Genomic DNA, 27,433 nt, shown 5'->3' on the forward strand with positions numbered 1-27,433 from the left:
CCTCAAGGGGTTCGCGAACCACAATTTGAGAACCCCTGGCGTAGACAGAGGTTGGGTCTTCCAAACCAAGATGTGGTAAATGAGTGTTTTTCATCATGGTATTTATAACAAGCCGAGATTGGAATGTGTCCCCCCCCCCCAACGATCCTCCATGCATGTTTGTCCTTTTGGCCAGAATTACGTTTAATTGATTGTTGTTAGTTGGCCTATTCATTTTAGTTGATTAGTGACTATTTCTTTTTAAACGACTCTAAAATGGTTTCCATATACTGCTGACGTGTCTACTCAATACAGACAAAACAAACACCTTTTTCAATGTTTTATTTGTTTCATTCCATTGGTTGTGGGAATATACATAAATACTTTATAAACATGAATAGATCTGATCTATGTTACAAATTTAGTGTAGTGGATTCCGTGTGTTTCGTTCAACAGATCATTAAAAGTACGTTAGTCAAAGTTATAGAAGAATTCTTCGTGCAATATAAGTGTTAGGAAAAGGGAGAGAAATGCTTTTAAAAGTCATGTGTTTAGAAAAGGTAGTGACGTCTTTGACTAAGTCATGTATTATGAAAGGAAACTTTTGCCAAAACAAAACACTCAAGACTACAAGGGGATAAAGGGACATGATTCTGTGCATTATTTTAATGAAATAAAAATATAGAGTGGAAACAGACCCAGCGCCTTTGTGAGATGTGTATGGACTGCAGCAACAATTTGTGCTAGGAGCATTTGGTCTCAACCTTAACACATATACACATGACCGATCTTATTTAAAGTCCACCTTCAATCGTCTACACAATAGTTGCTTGGATTTAACCGAATCTAGATACGATTAATAGCTGATACTTTGTAGGATATACTGTCTGCCCGAACACATAGTTCAATGTAGGGAGCTGAGCAGGATCCACTGGTCGAAACTCAAATTTTTGAAGCATGTTGGCCAGATAGAGAAAAAGTTCGACGTTGGCCATGGCTTTTCCTAAACAAATTCGTTTTCCCAAGCTGAACGGAATAAACTCCTCCGGATTCAGCAGTTCTCCATCTTGGTCAATAAATCTGTCCGGTCTAAAGGTCATGACGTCTTTTCCCCAAATATTCTCGTCATAAAACACGGAGTCTACACTAGGTACGACAAAGGTCCCCTTAGGTATTGTGTAACCCCTTAAGATTACATCCCTTGGGCAAGTGTGGGCTAGAGAGTTCGCGGCAATACTTGAGATTCTCTGAGTCTCCATTATAGCTGCGTTCAAATACGTCAGGTTCTGTTTGTCAAGGATATTAGGTATTCTGTCTGTTCCAACATGCTCATTGATTTCATCAAATATTTTTTTCTGAACATCTGGATAATGCAACATATAAAGTACAAACCAATAGATGGTGTTAGAGGTAGTATCTGTTCCAGCTAAGAATAAATCAAACAGATTTCTTTTCAAATGATTTTCATCCATGGATGTTTCAATGCCACTATTAACTCTCTTGTCCTGTTCTTTGAGATATTCTGATATGAAACATTCCCCAGTCTCCCCTTTACGACACTTTTCAATACAAGAGTCAAAAAATTGGAACATTTCTTTGACAACTTGCTTAGACTCTTTGACTCTAAACAAATCTCCGGGCAGATGTCGTAAGGCAGGAATAAAAAGAATGGCACTGTTAATTTGAAAATTGTCCACAAATAGTGACACGTTGGTCACCACTTTTTGAAACAGTTGGTCAGTGTATTCAAATCTATGTCCAAACAATATAAAGCAAATAATATTGGAAGCGCTGACATAGGTGATCAAGTGAATGTCAACGGGTTTCACCGTATTCTCAGACAAATGTTCGATATAGTAGGATATTTCGTTCTGTATTCTATCCGCTAATACATTGTTTCCAAGTCCGAAATTTCGAAGGATTTGTAACCCGACGGCTCGTTGCTCCTTCCAGACTTTTCCAGAACTTGTAATGATGCCATAGTGATGTAATCCTGTGACCTGGTATCAAATATTTCAAAACAAATGTAATAAGTTAGCATTATATCATGTTTAGAAATATCATACAGTACTAGTGATAACTATGTACATATATATCATAAAGAAACAAATGTGTGTACATAGCATTATAAGGTGTTTAAATTTAAATACATATAAAAACCGCATCATAAACGAAGAGATTAGAGACAGGGTTACTAAAGGGAATGGAACCCACGACGACCTGCTAACTTTTGTAACTAAAATTCTATGGCCATATTATAAGGTCTTCGTGGCTTGCAAAGACCTTCTTTCAGGGAATAGTACCAGGAAAAAGAAGAAGAGGCAGAAAGAGAAAGCGATGGGAGGACAACATAAAAGAATGGACAGAACTTCCACTGAAAGAGATTATGTCAAAGGCAAAAGAAAGAGCGGAATGGAGAATGGACGGAAGACAGATCTTGTGTGGTACCCCAATGGTTCAACAGACTGAAGGAAAAGGTGAAGAAAATATCTTCAATAGACAATATACACAGGTGCAAGGAGATGTATGTAGAATTATTTAAATGCTGATTAAAAGCAAGATTTAACTGACTAGAAAAACACCGCCTTTCTGTATCAGGTCTCTAAAAATAAAAAAAACTATCCCCCACGTGACATTAATCACGTGACAGACGAAATCAAGGTTTCACCGGAAACTCTCTAGTCTACCCAACCAAACGCATCCACTCCCTCTTCCCACGTTGTTAACTTGGAAACACACACACACACACAGGGAGAGAGAGTCCATAACAATATGCTGGTTCTGTTTCGTTTATACTCACCAAGTCCAAAACGGTCAGCGGTCGATCTGAGAAGTCGTCTGCTTTTTGTACGAAGGCTTCTTTGAGAAGGTCATAGCCGTTGAGCACCACCATGAACTTTGACCCAATTTTTAGGCTATAGCGAAGACAAGAAAGAGAGCATAACAAAAATATATTCAACATCTTAAACTACAATTCTAGTTGTCATTTTTTTCTTCTATAAAGCTAACATCATTTCACTCTGTCTGTCTGTCTAGTAAAAAGTTTAAACACGTTTTCCTCCCTTTTCCCATTCTCGGAACAAGTTAAAACTTTGCACAATTATTCATTGAACCTGCCACCTAGTACTTATTAATCAAGATTGATTTATATAGCAGTAAGAAAGATATATTCAGATAGTAGCGACAAAATTGTAATAATTAGCGGTTCTTTCCACTTAGATAAGCTTTGGTTTTAAAAAGAAGTATTTTTTCTGTTGCTTGATTTGGTAGATTTCTCGATTGTTTACAGTTGTTCAAAGATTTGTTTATTTAAAAGGTGTAATTTGTTCATGGAGCAATTATAAGTAGCTTTGTAATTTTGTAATGTATAATTGTTATAATCATTTAATTTCAGCTTTGAAAACATTTTAAATCTCCTCAAGCATAATCATTGATTGAAGTGATTGCAAAATTTCCGCAAGAAGATCCAAATCTTTTATTGTTGATCACCTTTATCTCCACCGTTTCCGAAGTGTTTTGAACCGTTGGGGCACCACACATGATCTCTTGACCATTTTTCTCCATTTCGATAAAAGTTTTGTACGTTAGAGTAGGAGTTACACGTGAAGACTTGAGAACGTAGGCTAGATAAAAGTTTTTGTAAGTTAGAGTAGGAGTTACACGTGAATACTTGAGAACGTAGGCTAGATAAAAGTTTTTGTAAGTTAGAGTAGGGTTACACGTTAGTGTAGAGTTACAAGTTAGAGTAGAGTTACAAGTTAGAGTAGAGTTACAAGTTAGATTAGAGTTACAAGTTAGATTAGAGTTACACGTTAGATTAGAGTTACACGTTAGAGTAGAGTTACAAGTTAGATTAGAGTTACACGTTAGAGTAGAGTTACAAGTTAGATTAGAGTTACACGTTAGAGTAGAGTTACAAGTTAGAGTAGAGTTACAAGTTAGAGTAGAGTTACAAGTTAGAGTAGCGTTACAAGTTAGAGTAGAGTTACAAGTTTGAGTAGAGTTACAAGTTAGAGTAGAGTTACAAGTTAGAGTAGAGTTACAAGTTAGAGTAGAGTTACATGTTAGAGTATAGTAACTGTCATTTTCACATGATTTTTTTATTCCAATAAGAGAGCGACACTTTCGCTTTACCGCACCGAGTTCGCTAACAGCTCCCGCCACTGCTGAGTTGTATTTCACTTTTCCTTACTAGACAACTATGTTAAATAATAAAATATAAACACTGGATCAAAATAATTGTCAATTGAATAATTACAATTTTACCAAAAGATATCGCCGCATTTCGCCCGCCATTGTTTGAACTTTGACCTAAGATCAGAAGCTAATTCAAACATATGTCCAACTATTGGTAAGGGCATGATGGGATATGGCGGCAGACGTCGATCTTCTCTTTTGAGCCAAAAGTAAAGAGACAGCAATGTCACTGATGCCAAGATCAAGACCAAATCCATTCCAGAAAGTTTCCAGTAAGGTTATCACACTGAAATGGAAATCAAATAATTTCAATGAAATTTTTTTTCTAAAGAAATATTTTCATTTAGGCTTACAACTATTTCATTAACAACAAAAAATTAATAGCATGTAAATATATACATTTATAAAATTATTTATCCCTTCCTTAGGGCCGCCGCGAGGGTTTCGTCGCCTGCGTGCGAAATTAAAAAATGCTGCCCCCCCCCTTTTTTTTTAATAGAAAAAATTTATTAAGACTGAGCTGGATACGGTACCTAAAGCGTTCTTCTTTTTTTTTTTATATTTATTTATTTTTTCTATTTTTGTACCATTCCTTTTCCTTCCATATTTACACCGTTGTCGTATCCCCATGCCCTCTAAGATGTTTCATTTTCAATTTTAACTTTGTTTTTAAGAATGTAATGAAAAAAGAAAAGAAACTTAGTTTTAATTATAACACAATTTTTAGGGTTTTATTTTTCATGTGTAATAATTTAACACTACGTATAGAAACCAAATTTAAGTCATGAAATTTTTAACTAAAATGAGTCAGGTTTATAATTTGTTTTCTACCAAATTGATGCGCAGGATAAGTTTCTTCCAGCAGGTATCCGCTATAGTCGGATAGGCCCGATAGGGGCTTTATTCCGGGCGGAGCCCCGGAGCTAAACATACTCTGGCGTTTTAAACTTCTGAAATGCATTTTCTTTGCGTCTACAACGCCTTTTTTTCTCATAGTTAGAAGAGAGAAATATAAAAGAACAATGTTGACACTAGTCATCCTAATAAAAAAAAAATTGAGGGCCATTTTATGGCAAAAATAAAGAGGCAAGCGACAGTCTAGGTAGGCATATATATTGCGCACAAACGTTTGTTATAGGCGTGATCTTTTTAAAAATATTCTTCGTGTTAAGTACCTTTTTTCCCCACAAAAGTCTTTACTATAATGAACTACAAAAGTCGTTACTATAATGAAAAGCAACAGCCGGAAGAAATTCGGCAATTCAGAGACAAAAACTCCAAACGAAGTACATTAGCGGAGACGTTTTGAAAAGATTTCTTCAAAAGTTTTGACCCATAACGTTGCATACGCCTCTGCCATACACGATCTTTATTTGACAAGGTCTTATTAGAAGATAAAACGACGTCTCTTACCTACGATATTTTAATTTTTAAAACATAAGTAAACAATGTAATTTTATTTAGACACATTTAGACTGTACATAAAACTTTTTTTTTAGCAGTCACCTCCCCTTGTCGTTGGCTTGTCACTCCAAACATCTAGTACAACTGACATTCTAGGTAGGCATATATATTGCGTACGGACGTCTGTAATGGGAGTAATCTTTTTAAAAAATATTCTTCGTGTTAAGTTAGATGTTTCTTTCACGAACCTTTTTTTTTTACCACAAAAGTCGTCACTTTAATGAACTGCAATAGTCGGTTTAGGGACCAGCTATTCATCTCTGCCCCTTCTTCTGTTAGTAATAGCAGTTCTGCCGCCGGACTCAATATCTGAGCCACACTTGAAGACTCTTACAGACGCATGCCATTGAAGCATTTTATAGGTAGCGTACTGCTTTTAGCAACAACAACCATTATGTAACTCAAACGTAATAGCCTACCAATATATTACAATGGACAAGCCTGTCACTGAGATTCTAGTCAAGGCAAAAGACAAAGAAGAATGGAAAGATCATGTGTGGTGCCCCAAAGGTCCAATTAAAGGTACAGATGGTGTAGAAACCGGACAAAAAATTTTGTAAATTAAAAAATGTAGTCTTCTAAAAATCTGAGACACTTCCTCTTGTCATGTCCTAATTTTGTTTACAGTATGATACGCGTATCGTGTAATCAGATCAAATCAGATCTTTATATCCTTACCTTTTAAACAATAGACGTTTCAAAATTTATCCATGTATCACATTTGGAATGACAGTGCGAAAAAAAAAAAAGAAAACGCCTTTAAGTGCTAATACCAACGCATAGAGAACGAATGCCAAAGTTCTTGACCATGGTTCGGGCACCAGCAGTTTTGACGTGAAGGCCAACCTGCAATTGAGAGAAATTATCCACCCCCACCCCCCTTTTCCTTTCCTCCCCCAAATCCATGTTTACTTTACTGACTAAATATTTATTCTTAAATCAGCTGCGAGTGTGTGCATGTATGTATTCTTGCGTTAATGTTTTTGCGTGTGTGTGTGTGTGTGCGCCTGTGTGTTATAGTGTAGCACAACTCTATCTCTAGTGAAAAGTTCATAAGGGGGTGGGGGGGGAGGTAGGAAAAACAATTTGTGTTCAAACTCAATTTCAAGTATTTTCCTTTGCAGGCGTCGACCTATTACATACAGTTAGATAATGGACTACCAAGGCCCATTTTTAAGAATTGAAACTTATTGAACAAATGTGTATGCATAAAAAATATACATCTTTCAGTCCTTGCGGTCTTTGCGGTAGTGTAAAGCTCATCTGTTTCAATGACCGACGGTTCACAAAGGTGTCACGTGGTCAGCCAAACGACCAACGGCCTTTACTTTACTTACGTATTAGAGATGAGTGGACTGAAATGGTTCTAGAAATCCCGTGGTTCAAAATGTCAGTCTTTACCGGAAATCGAAGTCGAGGCACTGGCGGATCCAGGGGGGGGGGGGCGGTAGGGGCGATCGCCCCCCCCCCCCCACTTCGCGCCAAACTCCATTGATGAATAATGAGCTGTAGATGTCAGAAGAATACGTTTCTGCAGTGAAAAAAGCAAGAAAACGCTTTTGGCGTCGGGGCGAACACAAGAGAACCTTATGGCACTGCCCCAGTTGTTTTGTTTTTCGCCGAAGGATGAGAAATGCTATATATATATATATGTATGTGTGTGTGTGTGTGCTGTACGCACATTTATGCATAGGGTTAGGGTTTACTGGGCGTTGGGGTTAGGGTTTGGAAAAAAATCGCCCCCCCCCCCACTCCAAAGTTCTGGATCCGCTAGTGAGTCGAGGCACATACGTTCTGTAGAGAAACTCTTTACTACCGGCCAATAAGTCTCATGTTTATGTATGTAGCAAAATAATATTTTGTTAATTTGAATTTTTCAAACATTTTAGTATTCAAATATTTGTGTAAAAAACACTAACGATGGATCTCAAATTCTGAATTTTTTATGACTGGTGTATGCAATAAAAAATATTCTAATAGAGGATGCTAAAAAACTGCTGGATGGCTGCCTGGTCGTGCGGTTTGCACGCAGGACTGTCGTTCAGATTTATCGATGGTCCCGGGTTCAAACCCTGCCCGCTTCCATCCACCGTCGTCCTGCGGGAGGTTCGGACTAGGAAGTAATTATCTTCAACTCTGAAGGAACATCCGAAGCATGTAAAACATTTTACAAACATTTTACAAACTATGCGATTCATGGTAATACTGGCTTTTGCACTGAATAATGATAGTATAAATATTCAGTTTAAACCAACCATGTATGTGTTATTAAGAGTTTTTAGAATTCAAGGGCATTGAGAAAATGATAGCAGAAGGAGACTTGTTGTTAGGTTAAAGGTAGGCCTTATATTTCATTACAAAGGTAGCACGTTAATTTGAGGGCTAGAAAATTGTGTAAGGATGTGGGGGTGGTCTAGTAATACAACCAAAGATAAACTAAATTTAATAAGCTAACTAGGTGTTGTTCAGTATCCCACAAGTTTAAAAGTACTTTAAAGATTGATGGTCAGTAGTTTAACTGGCTATAGCAACAGACGCCAAAAGTCTGTGCTACAAAAAAAAATAGAGTGATTGCCCTTGAGTCTCCACTGAGTAGATAGTAAAGAATAATTTTAAAAAGAAACAATTGTAAATATTGTAATATCGTATGTTTATAGATCATATAAAATTCGGGGGTTGCCAACCTATGGTACATGCGCCAAAAGTGGCGCATTGCACGATTATAGTGGCACACTACACCCTTGAGATAATAATAAAAAACATTAACAAAAAAGTCTGATCTTAAAAAAATAAGTGAACCGATTAGTAGAGACTATTTATTTAACTCTTTTGCTACTACGATGTCAAATAAACCCACATGTTTAAACACAAATAGGTCCCAAATTCAAAACACATAGTGAAGAATAATGCTTCAAATATTAATTAGGACTTTAGTCAAAGACCGAAATATGACTAACTGGTACGGTTGAGTCTACTGTTAAAAAAATTTATTTTGCCTTATTCTACTATAATTGAATAAACTTATATTTGGTGCAATGGTTTTTGAACACGTGGCGCATTGCACGATTATAGTAGCACACTACACCCTTGAGATAATAATAAAAAACATTAAAAAACATGTCTGATCGTAAAAAAAATAAGTAAACCGATTAGTAGAGACTATTTATTTAACTCTTTTGCTACTACGATGTCACCAAAGACCTACATGTTTAAACACAAATAGGTCCCAAATTCTAAACACATAGCTTCAAATATTAAGTCATAATAATTAGGACTTTAGTCAAAGACCAAAATATGACTAACCAGTAAATCAGCCTACCGCTGTAAAAAAGAAATAAATATTTTGCCTTATTCTACTACAATTGAATAAACTTAAATTTGGTGCAATGGTTTTTGAACACGTTAGTCCTCCCTAAGAAAGAAGAAAAACATTACACTACATACTCTCATGGATAATCCTGTTAACATAAAAAACGAGCTGAGAACAAAATACAAACTAAATCAAATGTGGGGAAATTAATTCTTATATATTCCGAAACCATTAGGAAAACCAACATCTATTGCTTGTGAGCGCAATCTCTCGAATATATCTTTTAAGACATTATTACTTTCCTGTGTTTATGCTCTGATTTCCACAAAGTTTGTTTTGTCAAGAAAAAAAAAGAGGATTTAAATAGGTGAAACTCTTTGGTGGGAGAAGTTGTGGAAGAAGCAACACTTGAAACATTCTACGTCATCGTCTTTGTCTTGGCTCAAACGTGATAAAACTATTGATAATAAGATCAATGAAATCGCTGTCTCATTGCAGACATTTACAAGACACACTGAGGAACTTTCTCGTGATGTATCTGAGCATGCTCTTTCTTTTCATTTTTCTTGGCTGATATTTGTGATATTGCCCAGTTCAACATTTAGGAATTGGTAATAATTTTAAAGGACTTATTGCCCTTGATCCAGTCCATAAAAATAAACAAGAGAGCCCGACATAGTTTAAAAAGCAAAGTCGTGTTTGGAAAAATTTCGACTTAATTTGAGTCAACTATTAAGTGTGTTCAGTGATCGAGCCCCGCCAATGATTGGTAGAGGTACCTGAACAGTAACTAAAGTTATCCCTGTAGCTTCGGATCAACGCACAGATCGAATTCAACGCACAGATCGGATCAACGCACAGATCGGATCAATCCACAGATCGGATCAACACACAGATCGGATCAACACACAGATCGGATCAACGCACAGATCGGATCAATCCACAGATCGGATCAACGCACAGATCGGATCAATCCACAGATCGAATCAACGCACAGATCGGATCAACGCACAGATCGGATCAATCCACAGATCGGATCAACACACAGATCGGATCAACACACAGATCGGATCAACGCACAGATCGGATCAACACACAGATCGGATCAACGCACAGATCGGATCAACGCACAGATCGGATCAACACACAGATCGGATCAACGCACAGATCGGATCAACACACAGATCGGATCAACACACAGATCGGATCAACACACAGATCGGATCAACGCACAGATCGGATCAACACACAGATCGGATCAACGCACAGATCGGATCAACACACAGATCGGATCAACGCACAGATCGGATCAACACACAGATCGGATCAACACACAGATTCGAGCAGACATTTTCGTCCATGAAAATAATCGAAAACGAATTGAGCTCGCGACTGTCCGATTCAAAAGTTTAGAACTGTCAATTGATTTCAATTGCGAATTCAACTAAAAATATTTCAGAGTAATTGAAAACAAAACGCATTCACACCTCATTAAAGCTAATTAATTTACTTGCATAAGAAATATTTTTCTTAAATTAAAACATCGAACAGTGTTTACATTTTATTTGTAGTAGATTCAGAGATAATCCATTAAAATGATCAACGCTAATTCAGAACTGTCCATAAAGTCAACAATTACACGTGTGTTTGTGTGTGCGTGTGTGCGTGCGTGCGTGTGTGTGTGTGTGCGTGTGCGTGTGTGTGTGTGTGTGAGAAGTCCCTTCCTCCTTGCTACATTTGCTCATACTATCAGAAATGTTTACGATTTATTATTCTTTTTATTATTTTATTATTTTTTAGGATACCTCAGCTTCTTAGCTTTTGACGTCAGTTGTCGAGCTGTTTACATCCTAGGAATCCTTGGGCCTTTGCCTCTTTTCTTTGCCTCTTTTTTTGGGGGGCTCTGCCTCTTTTTTTGGGGAGGGCGGGGCCTTTTGCCTCTTTATTGGGCTTTTTTCCCAATATATATTTTTTTTTAATTAGTAAAGGTACAAATGAAATAGTTACATTATATAATACATTGATTGCGGACATGGAAATAATTACATTGAGGTTGTCATAACATTTTATGGTTATAAGTTGCTTTGTACACGTTATTCATCATAGGACCCTTTTTTTATATATAATAGCACAAAATAGATACTTTTTTTTTACAAATATAAAATACTTCAATATATATACTGTGCAAATGTATACAATGGATAATTAAGAACAGAATTCCAAATGTAAAAGTTGCACTTTAAATATTGAAACTTTTTAAACCTCTCATATATTTTTTTATTTTTTCTTTGTCTCTATTGCTTATGGTTTTTTTTTTCCCGTGTAGATAATGTTACAATAATCCAATTCCCCATATTAACCTTTACCAAAAGTGTATATATATATATGTATACACATTCATACGTACATAGGCATCCAAACATTTTCGTTGTTTCTTTTTTTTCTCTCCCTTTATATGACAATTTTTGATTTCCTCCCTTGAGATACGGAACATTGCTTCATCATCATCAAGGTGGCAATCGTGTCTGCTAGAGTCAGTATCCAGGGAGTCTCATCTAGAGTCAGTATCCAGGGAGTCTCAGCTAGAGTCAGTATCCAGGGAGTCTCAGCTAGAGTCAGTATCCAGGGAGTCTCAGCTAGAGTCAGTATCCAGGGAGTCTCAGCTAGAGTCAGTATCCAGGGAGTCTCAGCTAGAGTCAGTATCCAGGGAGTCTCAGCTAGAGTCAGTATCCAGGGAGTCTCAGCTAGAGTCAGTATCCAGGGAGTCTCAGCTAGAGTCAGTATCCAGGGAGTCTCAGCTTTGTGACAATTTCTCTGTGACTGTTTTTTTTTGGTCACAGGGGTCTATTAGAGTCTTACAGAAAAAAAAGGTGTTTTTTTTCTCTTCTTCCCCCCCCCCCTCTTTCCTTTCTCTTTTCTCCTTTTTTTTTTCTTCCCCTTTTTCTCTTATTTTTTTCCTCTTCCTGTCTTTCTTTGTGTAAACTGCACAAGCATTATTATTATAGCTTTTATATAGCGCTAATTTCATGCTTATAGCATGCTCAGAGCGCTCATTTGTGGGAGGGGGTATCTAGGAGTTGGTTTTCAGGCGCTCAGTAAAACAACAACTCTGCCCGAGTCGGGTGTCGAACCCGAAGGAAAGATCACTCTTTTATTTCTGCGGATAGAGTTATCCCACGAACTTTACGAGCCTTGCGTGTAGCGAAGTCATAGAGTGTATCATGAACATTTTATTTCCTACATAGATCACGCTCAATAGCGACAGTGTATTACGTTTAAATCTATCTACGAGAATTGTTCAACTAAAGTAATTCTTCATTAGTTTGAGTCTCGAGAAGCTTCTTTTACCAGATTACACAACTAATGCTAATGCATAATGCAGTTTTTATTTATCACCCGTAGGATTGGTGATTTCCATATTGAATCACACCCCAAAATGACAATTTTTATCTATATATTTCATGAGATTTGTATGAGTTTTCAAAAGATTTTTAATAATTTCCGGAGATGTCCATGACTTTTTATATATATATATTGCAATTTCAGGAGTTATTTAGGAGCTCCAGGTAAATCAGGCGGCCGCGATAAATCTGTTATAAGTTATAAAATGGTTTAGTTTAATAATTTACTCATAGAATTAGCGCGGGTCCTATGAAAGTGTAGGGCCCACTGCGGTCGGATAGGTTGCTGCGGCTATGGCCGGCCCTGCAGAATAGTGGCGTATGCTACGCCTGCGGTCGACTAGTATATATATATATATATTTCTTTTTCTTTTAGTTCAGGACAATCTTGATGTATTTATTTAGTGCTTAATTGTTTCACTTTGCGTTTAATAATTTTCTTTAAAATGTAATCTAATATGACTTCAATATAGATTTTATTATGGCAGACAATTTGTAGGTAGTTATTCCAATACGATTTCTATATTCTGATAAAATAATTACATTGATATCTCTTAGTTTTTTAGCGGCCCCCGAAAGGGGAAAAGACGCTATTAGTTTTGTGCGAAATGTCTGTCCGTCTGTCCGTCCGTCCCGTTTAGATCTCGTAAACTAGAAAAGATAGTGAAAATCCGACATCACAATATTTTAGACCATTCAAAGTTCTGATGCAACGGCTACTTTTTTTTTTTGAAAGCGAAAAATCTAATTTTTAAAATCAGTTATGCAAGCAGTTTTTTTTTTTATGGAAAAAGCGAATTAGTATGCATTACAAGTTAGACCTAATTTAAAAAGAATAGTAATCATGTAAACTTCATTTTTGTGAACATATATTGCGGATTTTTTTTTTTTTTTTTTTTTTTTTTTTTTTTTTTTTTTTTTTTTTTTTTTTTTTTTTTTTTTTGAAAATGACTACAAATTAGTAGATATTAAAAGATATTAAAATGAAAAAAAAGGGATTGAGCCTTTTCAAAACAATTAGATCAATTATAAGACATAAGCTAGGCCAGGGGAGTTGCCTATCCGTTCGTTGAATTGCCTATTTGTTCGTTGAGTTGCCTATCTGTTCGTTGAGTTGCATATCTGTTCGTTGAGTGCCTACCTTAGAGTTACAACACTATATATTCTACGACAATAAAAATGCTAGAAATCATTCGGATTATATGGTCTACAACATCTATCCCTCAAACATCAACTAGCCTGTATGTTCCGATACGGTGCAGACAAAACAAACACCTTTTCAATTTTTTATTTGTTTAATTCCACTGGTTGTGTGGATATACATAAATACTTTAAAAACATGAATAGATCTGATCTATGTTACAAATTTAGTGTAGAAGATTGCGAGTGTTTCGTTTGACAGATCATTGAAAGTACGTTAGTCAAAGTTAAAGAAGAATTCATTGTCAAATATAAGTGTTAGGAAAAGGGAGATAAAATCATTGTAAAGGGTATGTATTAAGAATAGGGAGAGGAATACCATTGTAAGACATGTGTTAAGAAAAGGGAGAAAAATGCTTTTAAAAATCATGTGTTTAGAAAAGGTAGAGACGTCTTTGACTAAGTCATGGATAATGAAAGGACATTTTTACCAAAACAAAACACTCAAGACTACAAGGGGAAAAAGGGACATGATTCTGTGCATTATTTTAATGAAATACAATATAGAGTGGTAACAGACCCATTGCCTTTGTAAGATGTGTATGGACTGCAGCAACAATTTGTGTTAGGAGCATTTGGTCTCAACCTTAACGCATATACACATGAACGATCCTATTTAAAGTCCACCTTCAATCGTCTACACAATAGTTGCTTGGATTTAACCGAATCTAGACACGATTAATAGCTGATACTTTGTAGGATATACTGTCTGCCCGAACACATAGTCCAATGTAGGGAGCTGAGCAGGATCCACTGGTCGAAACTCAAATTTTTGAAGCATGTTGGCCAGATAGAGGAAAAGTTCGACGTTGGCCATGGCTTTTCCTAAACAAATTCGTTTTCCCAAGCTGAACGGAATAAACTCCTCCGGATTCAGCAGTTCTCCATCTTGGTCAATAAATCTGTCCGGTCTAAAGGTCATGACGTCTTTTCCCCAAATATTCTCGTCATAAAACACGGAGTCTACACTCGGTACGACGAAGGTCCCCTTAGGTATAGTGTAACCCCTTAAGATTACATCCCTTGGGCAAGTGTGGGCTAGACCGTTCGCGGCAATACTTGAGATTCTCTGTGTCTCCATTATAGCTGCGTTCAAATACGTCAGGTTCTGTTTGTCAAGGATATTAGGTACTCTGTCTGTTCCAACATGCTCATTAATTTCATCAAATATTTTTTTCTGAACATCTGGATAATGCAACATATAAAGTACAAACCAATAGATGGTGTCAGAGGTAGTATCTGTTCCAGCTAAGAATAAATCAAACAGATTTCTTTTCAAATGATTTTCATCCATAGATGTTTCGATTCCACTTTTAACTCTCTTGTCCTGTTCTTTGAGATATTCTGATATAAAACATTCTCCAGTCTCTCCTTTACGACACATTTCAATACAAGAGTCAAAAAATTGGAACATTTCTTTGACAACTTGCTCAGACTCTTTCACTCTAAACAAATCTCCGGGCAGATGTCGTAAAGGAGGAATAAAAAGAATGGCACTGTTGATTTGAAAATTGCCCAAAAAGAGGGACACGTTGGTCACTACTTTTTGAAACAGTTGGTCAGTGTATTCAAATCTATGTCCAAACAATATAGAGCAAATAATATTGGAAGAGCTGACATAGGTGATCAAGTGAATGTCAACGGGTTTCCCCGTATTCTCAGACAAATGTTCGATATAGTAGGATATTTCATTCTGTATTCTTTCCGCTAATATATTGTTTCCAAGTCCGAAATTTCGAAGAATTTGTAACCCGACAGCTCGTTGCTCCTTCCAGACCTTTCCAGAACTTGTAATGATACCATAGTGATGTAATCCTGAGACCTGGTGTCAAATATTTCAAAAGAAATGTAGTAAGTTGGCATTATATCATGTTTAGAAATATCATAAAATACTAGTGATAACTATGTACAACATATATCATAAAGCAGCAAATGTGTGTACATAACATTATAATGTCTTGAAATTTAAAGACATATAAAGACCGCATCACAAACGAGGAGATTAGAGACAGGGTTACTAAAGGGAATGGAACCCACGACGACCTGCTAACTTTTATAAAAACGCAAACTAAATCTCTATGGCCATGTTACAAGATCTTCAGGGCTAGTAAAGTAAAGGAAAATGAAGAAGAGGTAGGCAGAGAAAGCGATGAAAAAATCAAATAAACGAATGGACAGAATTGCTATTGAAAGAGGTTATGTCGAAGGCAAAAGAAAGAGCGGTATGGAGAAGGACGGAAGACAGATCTTGTGTGGTACCCCAATGGTCCAACAGACTGAAGGAAAAGGTGAAGGAATTTATCTTCGATAGACAATATACACAGGTGCAAGGAGATGTATGTAGAATTATTTAAATGCTAATTAAAAGCAATATTTAACTCACTAGAAAAACACAGCCTTTCTCTACCAGGTCTCTAAAAATAAAAAAATAAAATATCCCCCACGTGACATTAATCACGTGACAGACGAAACCAAGGTTTCACCGGAAACTGTCTCTAGAGTCTACCCAACTCAACGCATCCACTCCCCTTCCCACGTTGTTACATTGGAAACACACACACACACACATACAGTCCATAACAATAAGTTGGTTCTGTTCCGTTTATACTCACCAAGTCCAAAACGGTCAGCGGTCGATCTGAGAAGTCGTCTGCTTTTTGTACGAAGACTTCCTTGATAAGGTCATATCCGTTAAGCACTACCATGAACTTTGACCCAATTTTTAGGCTATAGCGATGACAAGAACAAAAATATATTCAACATCTCAAACTACAATTCTAGTATTCATTTTTTTCTTCTATAAAGCTAATATCATTTCACTCTGTCTGTCTGTCCAGTAAAAAGTTTGAACACGTTTTTCTCCCTTTTCCCATTCTCGGATCAAGTTAAAACTTTGCACAATTATTCATTGAACCTGCCACCTAGTACTTATTAATGAATATTGATTTATATAGGAGAAATAAAGATATACTCAGTAACTGGGGAATAAGGGTAATAATTAGCGGTTCTTTCCACTTAGATACGCTTTGGTTTTAAAAAGGATTCTCTTTTTCTGTTGCTTGTTTTAGTAGATTTCTCCTTTGTTTACAGTTGTTAAAAGATTTGTTTATTTAAAAAGTGTAATCTGTTCATGGAACAATTATTAGTAGCTTTGTAATTTTGTAATGTATAATTGTTATAATCATTTAATTTCAGCTTTGAAAACATTTTTCAAGCACAATCATTGATTGAAGTGATTGCAAAATCACCGCAAGAAGATCCAAATCTTTTCTTGTTGATCACCTTTAGCTCCAGCTTTTCCAGAAGTGTTTTGAACCGTTGGGGCACCACACATGATCTCTTGACCATCTTTCTCAATTATTCTCTTTTGCCTTGGGTAGTAGCTCTTTAAATTACTTTAAAATATATTATATGGAAAGAGACGCTCAATTATGTCATTTCTCTAAATAAATAATAATTTTTTGGGGGTTATATTAAACAATATTAATGAATTCTCATTAATTAATTAAATAATTGGTATTTTTTAAAAATTGATTCATTTGTTGTCATCGACGATGAAAGATTGTGCAACATGTTAACTTGATTGGAGAACGGAAAGTGGGAGAAATATTACGTAAAAAAAAACGTGACAGACAGACAGACGACGGAGCCAAAAGCTTTGCCATTCCCAAAATAAACCAGGAGATACGAAGTAAAATACAAACCTGAAAGTTCCAGATAAAGTGGGAAGGTATTTTTTTTTTACATGTTCATTATTCAGTGGCGTAGATAGGGTGGGGGAGAAGGGTGCGAAAATTTGAAAAATCCCTCGTGCCTCCACTTGAGGTGGGCCTCCAAATGAGTGTTTTTTTTACATTAAAAATTAAATATTACGCAAAATTTAGGGGGCCCCCAAATAGGTCAAGATCCCCAGGCCTCCAAACAATGAAAAACTCCTAGCTACGCCACTAAAGAAAATTATTGACTAAACATGATAAGAACTAGCCTGATATCAAATTAAAGTTTGAGGCATCAGTACTCAGCTGTATATTTAATCACGTTATGGAAAACAGGAATTTTTCAATTAACATATTTTGTGTTATTTATTTTTTATTTAAAAAAATAGAACTATTACGTCATAGATGTAGCTTTCTTAACGAGTGCAAAGAATGGTAGCGAGCAGGGTTTGAACCCAGGACCATCCCAATCACATACCGCACCATGAGGTTAAAGTACAGACTTGAGTAAGTAGGCTAGATAAAAGTTTTACAAGTTAGAGTAGAGTTACAAGTTAGAGTAGAGTTACAAGTTAGAGTAGAGTTACAAGTTAGAGTAGAGTTACAAGTTAGAGTAGAGTTACAAGTTAGAGTAGAGTTATAAGTTAGTGTACAGTTACAAGTTAGAGTAGAGTTACAAGTTAGAGTAGAGTTACAAGTTAGAGTATAGTTACAAGTTAGAGTATAGTTACAAGTTAGAGTATAGTTACAAGTTAGAGTATAGTTACAAGTTAGAGTATAGTTACAAGTTAGAGTATAGTTACAAGTTAGAGTATAGTTACAAGTTAGAGTATAGTTACAAGTTAGAGTATAGTTACAAGTTAGAGTAGAGTTACAAGTTAGAGTATAGTTACAAGTTAGAGTAGAGTTACAAGTTAGAGTATAGTTACAAGTTAGAGTAGAGTTACAAGTTAGAGTACATTTACAAGTTAGAGTAAAGTTACAAGTTAGAGTAAAGTTACAAGTTAGAGTAAAGTTACAAGTTAGAGTAAAGTTACAAGTTAGAGTAGAGTTACAAGTTAGAGTAAAGTTACAAGTTAGAGTAAAGTTACAAGTTAGAGTATAGTTACAAGTTAGAGTAGAGTTACAAGTTAGAGTAAAGTTACAAGTTAGAGTAAAGTTACAAGTTAGAGTAAAGTTACAAGTTAGAGTAGAGTTACAAGTTAGAGTAAAGTTACAAGTTAGAGTAAAGTTACAAGTTAGAGTATAGTAACTTTCGTGATCACATGATTATTTAAATAAGAGAGCAACACTTTCGCTTTACCGCATCGATTAACTCCCGCTACTGCTGAGTTGTATTTCTTTTTATCTTAGTAGACTACTATTTCCAATAATAAAATATAAACACTGGATCAAAATAATAGTGAATTGAATTATTGCAATTTTACCAAAAGATATCCCCGCATTTCGCCCTCCATTGTTTGAACTTTAACCTTAGGTCAGAGGTTAACTCAAACATATGTCCAACTATTGGTAAGGGCATGACGGGATATGGCGGCAGACGTCGATCTTCTCTTTTGAGCCAAAAGTAAAGAGACAACAATGTCACTGTTGCCATGATCAAGACCAAATCCATTCCAGAAAGTTTCCAGTAAGGTTATCACACTGAAATAGAAATCAAATAATTTCAATGAAATTGTAAACAAATATTTTCATTTAGGCTTACAACTTTTTCATTAACAACAAAAAAATAATAGTATCTAAATATATACATTTATAAAAATTATTATGTCATCTTTAGGGCCCCCGCGAGGGTTTTTGTCGCCTGCGTGCGAAATTTAAAAATGCTGCCCCCCCCCTCCTTTTTTTTTTTTAGAAAAAGAAATTCATTAAGACTGAGTTAGACCTCGGTACCTAAAGCGTTCTTTGATTTAAATCTATATTTGTACCATTTCTTTTTCCTTTCTCATTCTCAACGTTGTCGTATCCCCATTCCCTCAAAGATGTTTTATTTTTTAATTGAACTTTGCATTTTTTTAAAAGAATGTAATGAAAAAAGAAAAGAAACTTAGTCTTAATTATAACACAATTTTTTAGGTTTTATTTTTCATTCGTAATAATTTAACACAGCGGTTCTCAACCTTTTATGCTCGGCGACCCCTTTTTACAATGCCCCCCGCATACACACACAGCAATAGAAGAATAGACCCCCAAGGGGGTCGCGATCCACAGGTTGAGAACCCCTGATTTTACACGTATAGAATCCAAGTCATGAAATTTCAGTAACACGAGTCATGGTTTGTTTTTTTTCGTGTTGCCTATATAAATTTTAAGCGTTGTAAAAGTTTCTTCCTGTATGTAGAATTGAAGATGCGGCAGGTTTCCGCTTAAGTCGGCAAGGGGTTTGATTCCTGACGGGGCCCCGGCGCTAAGCGTACCCTGACGTTTTTAGCTTCTGAAATTCTTTTTCTTGGCGTCTACAAACGCCTTTTTCTCATAGTAAGAAGAGAGAATATATAAAAGGGCAATATTGTATTGTTTTCTTTAAGAACGAACTATTGATTGTAATTTTAAAAAAAACGTCGAGGGCAATATCATGTCAAAAATAAAGAGGCAAGCCTGCCCGACAGTATTATGCAAGCGACATTCTAGGTATTCATATATATTGCGCACGGACGTCTGTAATAGGCGTGATCTTTTTAAAAATATTCTTCGTGCTAAGTAAGACGTCTCTTTCGCGAACCTTTTTTTTTCCCCCTAAAAAGACGTTACTATAATGAACTGCAAAAGTCGGAAGATTTAGAGACAAAACAAAACTCCAAACGAATTAGATTAGCGGAGACGTTTTGAAAAGTTTTCTTCAAAAAGTTTTGACCCACAATGATGCATACACCTCTGTCCTACACGATCTTTATTTGACAAGGTCCTATGAGAAGATAAAACGACGTCTCTTACCTACGATACTTTAATATGTAAAACATAGCTAACAATGTAATTTTACTAATGTTTAGATTTACACTGAACATAAAACATTTTTTTCGCAGTCCCCTTCCCTTGTCGTTGGCATGTCACTCCAAACATCTAGTACAACTGATATTCTAGGTAGGCATATATATATATATATATTGCACACGGACGTCTGTAATGGGAGTGATCTTTTTAAAAATAGTCTTCGTCTTAAGTACGATGTTTCTTTCACGGACCTTTCTTTTTTTACACAAAAGTCGTCACTATAATGAATTTCAATAGTCGGTATAGGGACCAGCTAATCATCTTTGCCCTTTCTTCTGTTAGTAATAACAGTTTCGCCGGGCTCACTATCTGATCCACACTTGAAGGCCCTTACAGAACTAGGATGGCTGCCTGGTCGTGCGGTTTGCGCGTTGGACTGTCGTTCGGATTTATCGATGGTCGAGGGTTCAAACCCTGCCCGCTCCCATCCCCCGTCGTCCTGCGGGAGGTTTGGACTAGGAAGTAAACTATCTTCAACTCTGAAGGAACATCCGAAACATGTAAAACAAACAGAACTTGCCATCTACATGGTTGTCAGTGGTTATTTGAGACTCATGCCATTCATGCATTTTATAGGTAGTGTAGTGCTTTCGACAATAACATCCATTACGTAACTCAAAATTAATAGCCGACCAATATATTATAATGGACAAGCCTGTCACTGAGATTCTAGTCAAGGCAAAAGACAAAGAAGAATGCACATATCTTGTGTGGTGCCCCAAAGGTCCAATTAAGGGTACAGATGGTGTAGAAACAGGACAAAAGTTTTTAAAATTAAAAAAATGTAGTCTTCTAAAAATCTGAGCCGCTTCTTTTTGTCACATCCTAATATTTTTTTTACAGTATGATACGCGTATCATGTAATGATTAGATTATTATATCCTTACCTATTAAACAATAGACATTCTCAATTAATCCATGTATCACATTTGAAATGACAGTAGGCTACAAAAAAAAGAAAACGCCTAAAAGTGCTAATAACAACGCATATAGAAAGAATGCCAAAGTTCTTGACCATGGTTCGGGCACCAGCCTTTTTGACGTGAAGGCCAAGAGAAGTTATCCACCTCCAACCCCGCTCCCATTTTCCTTTCTCCCCAAATCCATGTTTACTATACAGACTAAATATGTATTCCTAAATCAGCTGCGAGTGTGTGAAAGTATGTATTTTTGCGCGAATGTGTTTGCGTGTGTACGTGTATGTGTGTGTGTGTGTGTCTGCGTGTTATAGTGTAGCACAACTATATCTCTAGTGAAACGTCCATAAGGGGGTGGGGGGGGGCGGAGAAAGTAAAATAAATTTGTGTTTATAAACTCAACTTTAAGTATTTTCTTTTGCAGGCGTCGACCTATTACATAGAGTTAGATGCTAGACTTTACCAAGGCCCAAAGTTCAAACTTATTTAACTGATGTGTATGCATTAAGAAAATGAGGCACCTTTCTGTCCTTGCGGTTTTTGCGGTGATGTAAACCTCATCTGTTTTTATTGATCGACAGTGCACAAAGGTGTCATGTGGCCAGGACGACGTCAGCCAGGTAGCCATTAGAGTTTGGTGAACAGAGTAGCGTTCTAGAAATCCCGTGGTTCAAGTCCCAGTCTTTACCAAAAATCAAACTCGAGGCACTCGGGTTCGGAAGCCAATCGCTTTCCCACCGGCCACTACCTCTCATGTTTACGTATGTAGCAAAATGATATTTTGTTTATTTGAATGTTTCAAACATTTGAGCCTTTAAAATTTTTGTGTAAAAATATTTTTTTTAAGTTTAATCACTAACGATTCTTCTCTCTCTCTCTCAAATTCTGAGGTGTTTTTTTTTTGTGACTGATGTTTGCAATGAAAAATATTTTATTAACGCATGCCGAAAAATCTATGCCATTCATTGTAATGCTGGCTGTCCCACGGAATAATAATAAAAATAATATTAATATTCAATTTTAACTAACCATGAATGTGTTGTCGTTAAGTGCCATTCATTGTAATGCTGGCTGTCCCCATGGAATAATAATAAGTATAATATAAATATTCAATTTTAACTAACCATGAATGTGTTGTCGTTAAGTGTTTGTTAAGGAGAAGATATAGGAGATAAAATCTATACCATGTAGTTCGAAAATATAGTCCGCTAATTTGAGTGCTAGAAAATTGTGTAAGGATGTTGGGGGGTGGTCTAGTAACACAATCAAAGAAAAAGTTTATTTCACAAGCTCACTATGTGGTGTTCAGTATCCCACAAGTTCAAAACTACTTTAAAAATAGAGGGTCAGTAGTTTAGATGAATATGGCAGCAGACGCCAAAAGCCTGTGTTAAGAAACAATAGAGTGATTGCCCTTGAGTCTTCACTAAGTAGATAGTAGAGATTATTTTTAAAAAGAAAAAAATGTGAATATTGTAATATCGTATGTTTATAGTGGCGCATTGCACGATAATAGTGGCGCACTTTACCCATGAAATAATAAAAAAAACAACAAAAAAAACATGTCTAATCGTAAGAAATAAGAAAACCGATTTGTAGAGAACATGGGCGTAGCCAGGATTTTTTTTCGGGGGAGGGGGTTGGGGTGGGAATTTTCTTTTCCCCTCCCCCCCGCTGTAGATACATTCTTTCGGTAGACGTTTATTGTACCCTAGAATAGGTTCTTCATGGAGTTAGTGGAAAAATTGTAGACATCCCAATGGATCTGGGGGGCGCTGTGAGTTTTTTCAGTGTCAAGCACTATTTCCGTTTTTTTTCAGCCAAAAAAATTCATATTCTGAAGTATCTACCCTAGAATAGGTTCTTCATGGAGTTAGTGGAAAAATTGTAGACACCCCAAGGGATCTTGGGGGGCGCTGTGAGTTTTTTTCAGTGTCAAGCACTATTTCCGTTTTTTAGAGCAAAAAAAATTCATATTCTGAAGTATCTACTGTGCATCGCACTGCTATTAAAATGTTTTAGTTCAGAAACCTAATCTGCTATTCTTACTTACTTAGGACTTAGATCCTCTCGCGAATTTCGGCGCATTCTGCGGCAAGCTGCCTCCACAAAAATCTGTCACTGTCAATGTCTGAACCCTCTTCCCACCTGGTGTCCACTGCTCTGAAGACCTCCTTGAAAATGTGGCGCCAAGTTGTACTAGGATGTGCCTGTTAGCGCTTTCCTCGTAATGGCCTCCATGTCATTACGTATGCGTAATTCAATTTGTCGGAGAACATGTCCTGCAAACTAATGCGACGCTCTGTCACAACCATACTAAGCATAAGATTTCCTTCATTGAGATGCGATCTCTATAACTGACTCCTAAAATCCGTCTTAGCCATCATTGTTGAGACACATTTAGTCTTTTTTTTTTGTTTTTCAATTTTCGGCAGATGACTTTTCACTGCACTTTATCTATGGAGCCCGGCGACTGGTCGAAATGTGTAACCTTTCTTGGCTACGCTCTTGGAATCTGGTGACCGTAGTTTGCTTTAGATTTTATATGAAAATTGAAAGTTTTTATCGTCAAAATAATCTGCTGGGAAAAAATATTTTTTTTAAACAAATTTAAAACCCCTTTAGGTACGTTCATAAAACTTGGTGACTAGTTTGCTTTTTTTTTTTTTCTTCTTTTAAAAGGAAACCTCAGAATTTGCGCTATTCAGTTTTAGCTTTATCATCATAGGAATCCTTGGGCATTATGCCTCTTTTCTTTGCCTCTTTTTTGGGCTTTATGTGCCTCTTTTATGGGCCATCTTGCCTCTTTTGTGGGCTTTTTTTTTTTTTTTTTTAATATGTTTTTATTTGTAAGTTATCATAATTCACAAGTATTAAATCATAAACAATTGAAAAGTGATTAACCTAAAAATATAATAATAGTAATAGAAATATTATTTAATATCAAAGACATACTACCTAACCAATGAACCCCCTAAAGACAGAAAAATGATACTAGTATACTCTACTCCAGAACAATCAACACAATATCAGATATACCTGACCCCCAACACCCTATTTCTGAAAAACTACATGAGCATTGTACAGGTATATGAAAATCAAACTAGATAATTCTCTACCCTAAAGTCCATTTTTTTTCTAAATGTTAATTCCAAGTGATTAGGATCAAACACCTTATTATTATGTAGACATTTGAGCCAGCTAGCCCAAACAAGATTCCTGTATTCGGAAACAATAATCATTTTATTTTTTAGTTTTGGCAGCTTGTTTAAAATAATAGACAAGTTAACATTTACATAATTGCCACAGTTTGCTTCCAATAGGTCCATTACAGTACTTCTAACTTGAAGGAATAATGGACATTCCAAATACATATGTTTCTCATTATCAGCATTTTCAAGGTGGCATAATATATATTCACGGTCATTTGCCCGTCTTCTAACCATAGGGGTCATCCCAAAGATAAGTCTATAACTAATCTCTCTAGCTTTTGGTGGGATATGTTTACTGTGTAGGTTTATGAATGTGTCCTTGAATTCTGTCACCCCAAGAACTCTCCCCCACTTAATCCTATTCACTAGGCTTTCCTGTAACAGCTTTTTAAGTGTTGTGTATGATTCTTTGGTTTTGTTGTGTATTAAATGTTCATTACCAGGTAAAATTCTTGAAATAGATCTGTAAAATGGATGAGTGACTGTACCAAAATAGTGAGGAGTATCATTGTGTATTGGAAGAAGACTACTTAATCTTAAACCATAATAGTAAATTGTCAAGGGAAAGTTTGTTGGGTTCCTAACTACTTGACCTACAAATTTTAGCCTTAGCGACTGTATTTTTGTTTTAACATCTTGCAAGTTTATCCCCCCATCCTCTTTGTTTTGAATGAGTGTAGTGTGCTTAATGCTCCTAATAGTGTTTTTAAATATAAAGCTTCTAATTAACTTGTTCAGCTTGTTTATGAATTTAGGATGTTAATGTAATGTTAGCTAAATAGACAATCTTTGGAATGACCAAACTATTTATCAATACAGCTCTACCAAATATTGTAGAACCTGTGTGCTGATAAAGTTTAATTAAGTTTGAGGCTTTGACAAAAATATTCTCTCACTGGTCTTTACAATAGAACAAAGGATTACAGGTATAGACAATACCACAAATCTTGATTTTATCAACAATTCTGAAAGCGCAATTCTCTTTGAATTTCCATTTCCCTAGTCCCATTACAGAGGATTTATTTATATTTATTTTTGAATCACTAGCTTCTCCGAAAAGTGTAAATTTCTTTAGTATATTCTTAATATCTTGCTCTGAAGATGGAAAAAAGGTTGTATCATCCGCATAGGCTTTGACTTTGATGGTTGAGAAGGAACGACCCGGTATATTTATCCCAATAATAGAGGGGTCAGATCTTACAGATTCCAAGAAGGGTTCCAAGCAAAGGATATACAAGAAGGGCGATAAGGGACAGCCCTGTCTGACAGACCTTTGTATGAGGATACTCCTACTGAGAGAATGATTAATTATCAATCTACTTGTTGCATTGGTATAGACAAGCTTTATATATCTGATTAACAGGGAACTTATTTTACATTTCTCAAGCACCTTGAACAGGAAGCTATGGCTTACTCGGTCAAAGGCTTTTTCTTGATCTACAGATAAAAGAGACACATTGAGGTTTATATCCTTACTGTACATGATAAAATCCCGTAAAAAATGCGTCATGCCGTCTATGTTTCTGTCCGGGATACAACAGTACTGGTCATGTCCGATAAGTTGGTTTATGAGTGGTTGCATTCTTAGGAAAATCATTTTTGTGAGAAGTTTATAGTCCGTGTTGAGAAGTAAAATGGGCCTATAGTCGCTAGGTGAAGTGTTACTTTCAGATTTCTTAGGTAAAAGTGTGATGTATGCTTCGTTAAAATTTGGAGGAAAACGTCCCAGTTTAATGGCGTCACTATATAGTCGCATTTTTTTTTTTTTTTTTTTTTAAAAGAATGTTTTTATTGAATACATTTATTTATTTACACCTAACAAATAATGAATGCAGATATTCAGAATGCTCACTACTCAGGAGCATGAGACTTGCCAACTGTGAATGAGATTTCAAGGCAGCAATCAATACAGAATAAGTCGGATAATGATATCAAAACTTTCAAAACTTGAAATGAACCAGTGAAAAGGAGTAATTATCATAATTAATCCCAAAAATCTTTTCACATAAATCTAACACAATTGATAAATATCATTCTTTTGAACTTCTCATCAAGAATAGTGTCCAATGATCACATCTCACTATTGTAACATCACACTGCATTCAAATATTTTTAGATTACAATTTCTGTCTCTCCAATTTCCTCATCTGAAGGGAGACTACTCAAGTCAATTTTAGAATAGTCTGGATCCACCAAGGGGAGACCTTCTTTTTCTCTTCTTTCCAACTCCAAAAATGCTTCACGATGACTCCAATCTCTCAATTTGTAATCAGGCATATATGCTAGAATAAATCCTCCCCAGCATACAACAAGACTAACGCAAGCAAACATTATCATATGGTACAGAAACCAATCTTTGTCACGGTTACCCGGTACATAACCATAGGATACATGATTCTCTTCAGTGTCAGTAGCATCTTTGAATTTATCGGTCAACTTTTTTAATTCCTCTGACTTCTCCATCGGTTGCACAACTGCACCAACATCTTTTTTCTTTTCTGATGTAGAAATAGAAGCTTTATGCTTCAGCAGTGGAAATATCAATAAACGAAAGGACTTATTATTGACAATTGTTTGCAAGGCCCGACCTTGTCGGCCGACCGACCTCAACAAAGTCGCCATGTTTGAAACGAATGCTTATAATTTAGATTGCACCCAACGATTATGCTATCCAAAAGACCCATATATGTATTTTATTTCAATGGTATAAAACGGAATAAAAATTGGTGTGGCGCATTTGCATCTACAGTAAAAAAAAAAAACAATCCCAACACTCCTTCGCTTATATCACAAAGTGATTTTATTTGATATAGTAAACAGACATAATAGACATTGTATAGTCGATTTCGAAACGTTTTCTACCTTTTCATCTTCTTTTGTTTTTCTTTTGTTTACCTGATATCAACCTATCATTTCTCCATATAGCTTCCTCTTTTGTGCAATTTTATTGCCGGTAAAAAAAATAAACCAGAATGTAAACAAAGAGAAGATTACTCTAATAAACAATTTTTTGTGAGGCTATAAGAATGTAAAATTTCAGAGAGAA

At 36.0% G+C, this 27,433-nt stretch overlaps 2 protein-coding genes across 5 annotated transcripts in view; both read right to left on the minus strand.

Annotated features, from left to right (window-relative positions):
• Positions 1 to 21,350, minus strand: part of LOC106054494 (cytochrome P450 2U1-like) — a 33,693-nt gene extending 12,343 nt beyond the window's left edge. Inside the window, exons 1-4 of one of the 4 annotated variants that reach the window (XM_056022618.1) lie at positions 21,146 to 21,342; positions 4,246 to 4,462; positions 2,780 to 2,894; positions 307 to 1,979 (exon numbers count right to left, since the gene is read on the minus strand). In XM_056022618.1, the coding sequence (XP_055878593.1) occupies positions 816 to 1,979; positions 2,780 to 2,894; positions 4,246 to 4,433 (1,467 nt within the window). In that variant the 5' untranslated portion in view covers positions 4,434 to 4,462; positions 21,146 to 21,342 and the 3' untranslated portion in view covers positions 307 to 815. Of the gene's footprint in view, positions 1 to 306; positions 1,980 to 2,779; positions 2,895 to 4,245; positions 4,463 to 6,318; positions 6,518 to 13,731; positions 15,374 to 16,163; positions 16,279 to 18,694; positions 18,912 to 21,145 lie in introns of those variants that run through there. The other 3 variants (XM_056022616.1, XM_056022620.1, XM_056022619.1) reach the window with 3 other exon arrangements.
• A 4,818-nt stretch (positions 21,351 to 26,168) lies between these two features.
• LOC129924964 (NADH dehydrogenase [ubiquinone] 1 beta subcomplex subunit 11, mitochondrial-like) lies at positions 26,169 to 27,015 on the minus strand. Its single transcript, XM_056022621.1, has one exon. The coding sequence runs from the start codon at positions 27,007 to 27,009 to the stop codon at positions 26,500 to 26,502; it is 510 nt and encodes a 169-aa protein (XP_055878596.1). The 5' UTR covers positions 27,010 to 27,015; the 3' UTR covers positions 26,169 to 26,499.
• Positions 27,016 to 27,433: the final 418 nt, after the last annotated feature.

Source organism: Biomphalaria glabrata, chromosome 3 (assembly GCF_947242115.1).
Source record: "Biomphalaria glabrata chromosome 3, xgBioGlab47.1, whole genome shotgun sequence".
Classification (NCBI taxonomy): domain Eukaryota; kingdom Metazoa; phylum Mollusca; class Gastropoda; family Planorbidae; genus Biomphalaria; species Biomphalaria glabrata.

What these genes read in the sequence shown, in the direction of transcription:
- LOC129924964 (XM_056022621.1), bottom strand. Translation starts at nt 27,009, where the DNA reads ATGGCGACTTTGTTGAGGTCGGTCGGCCGACAAGGTCGGGCCTTGCAA.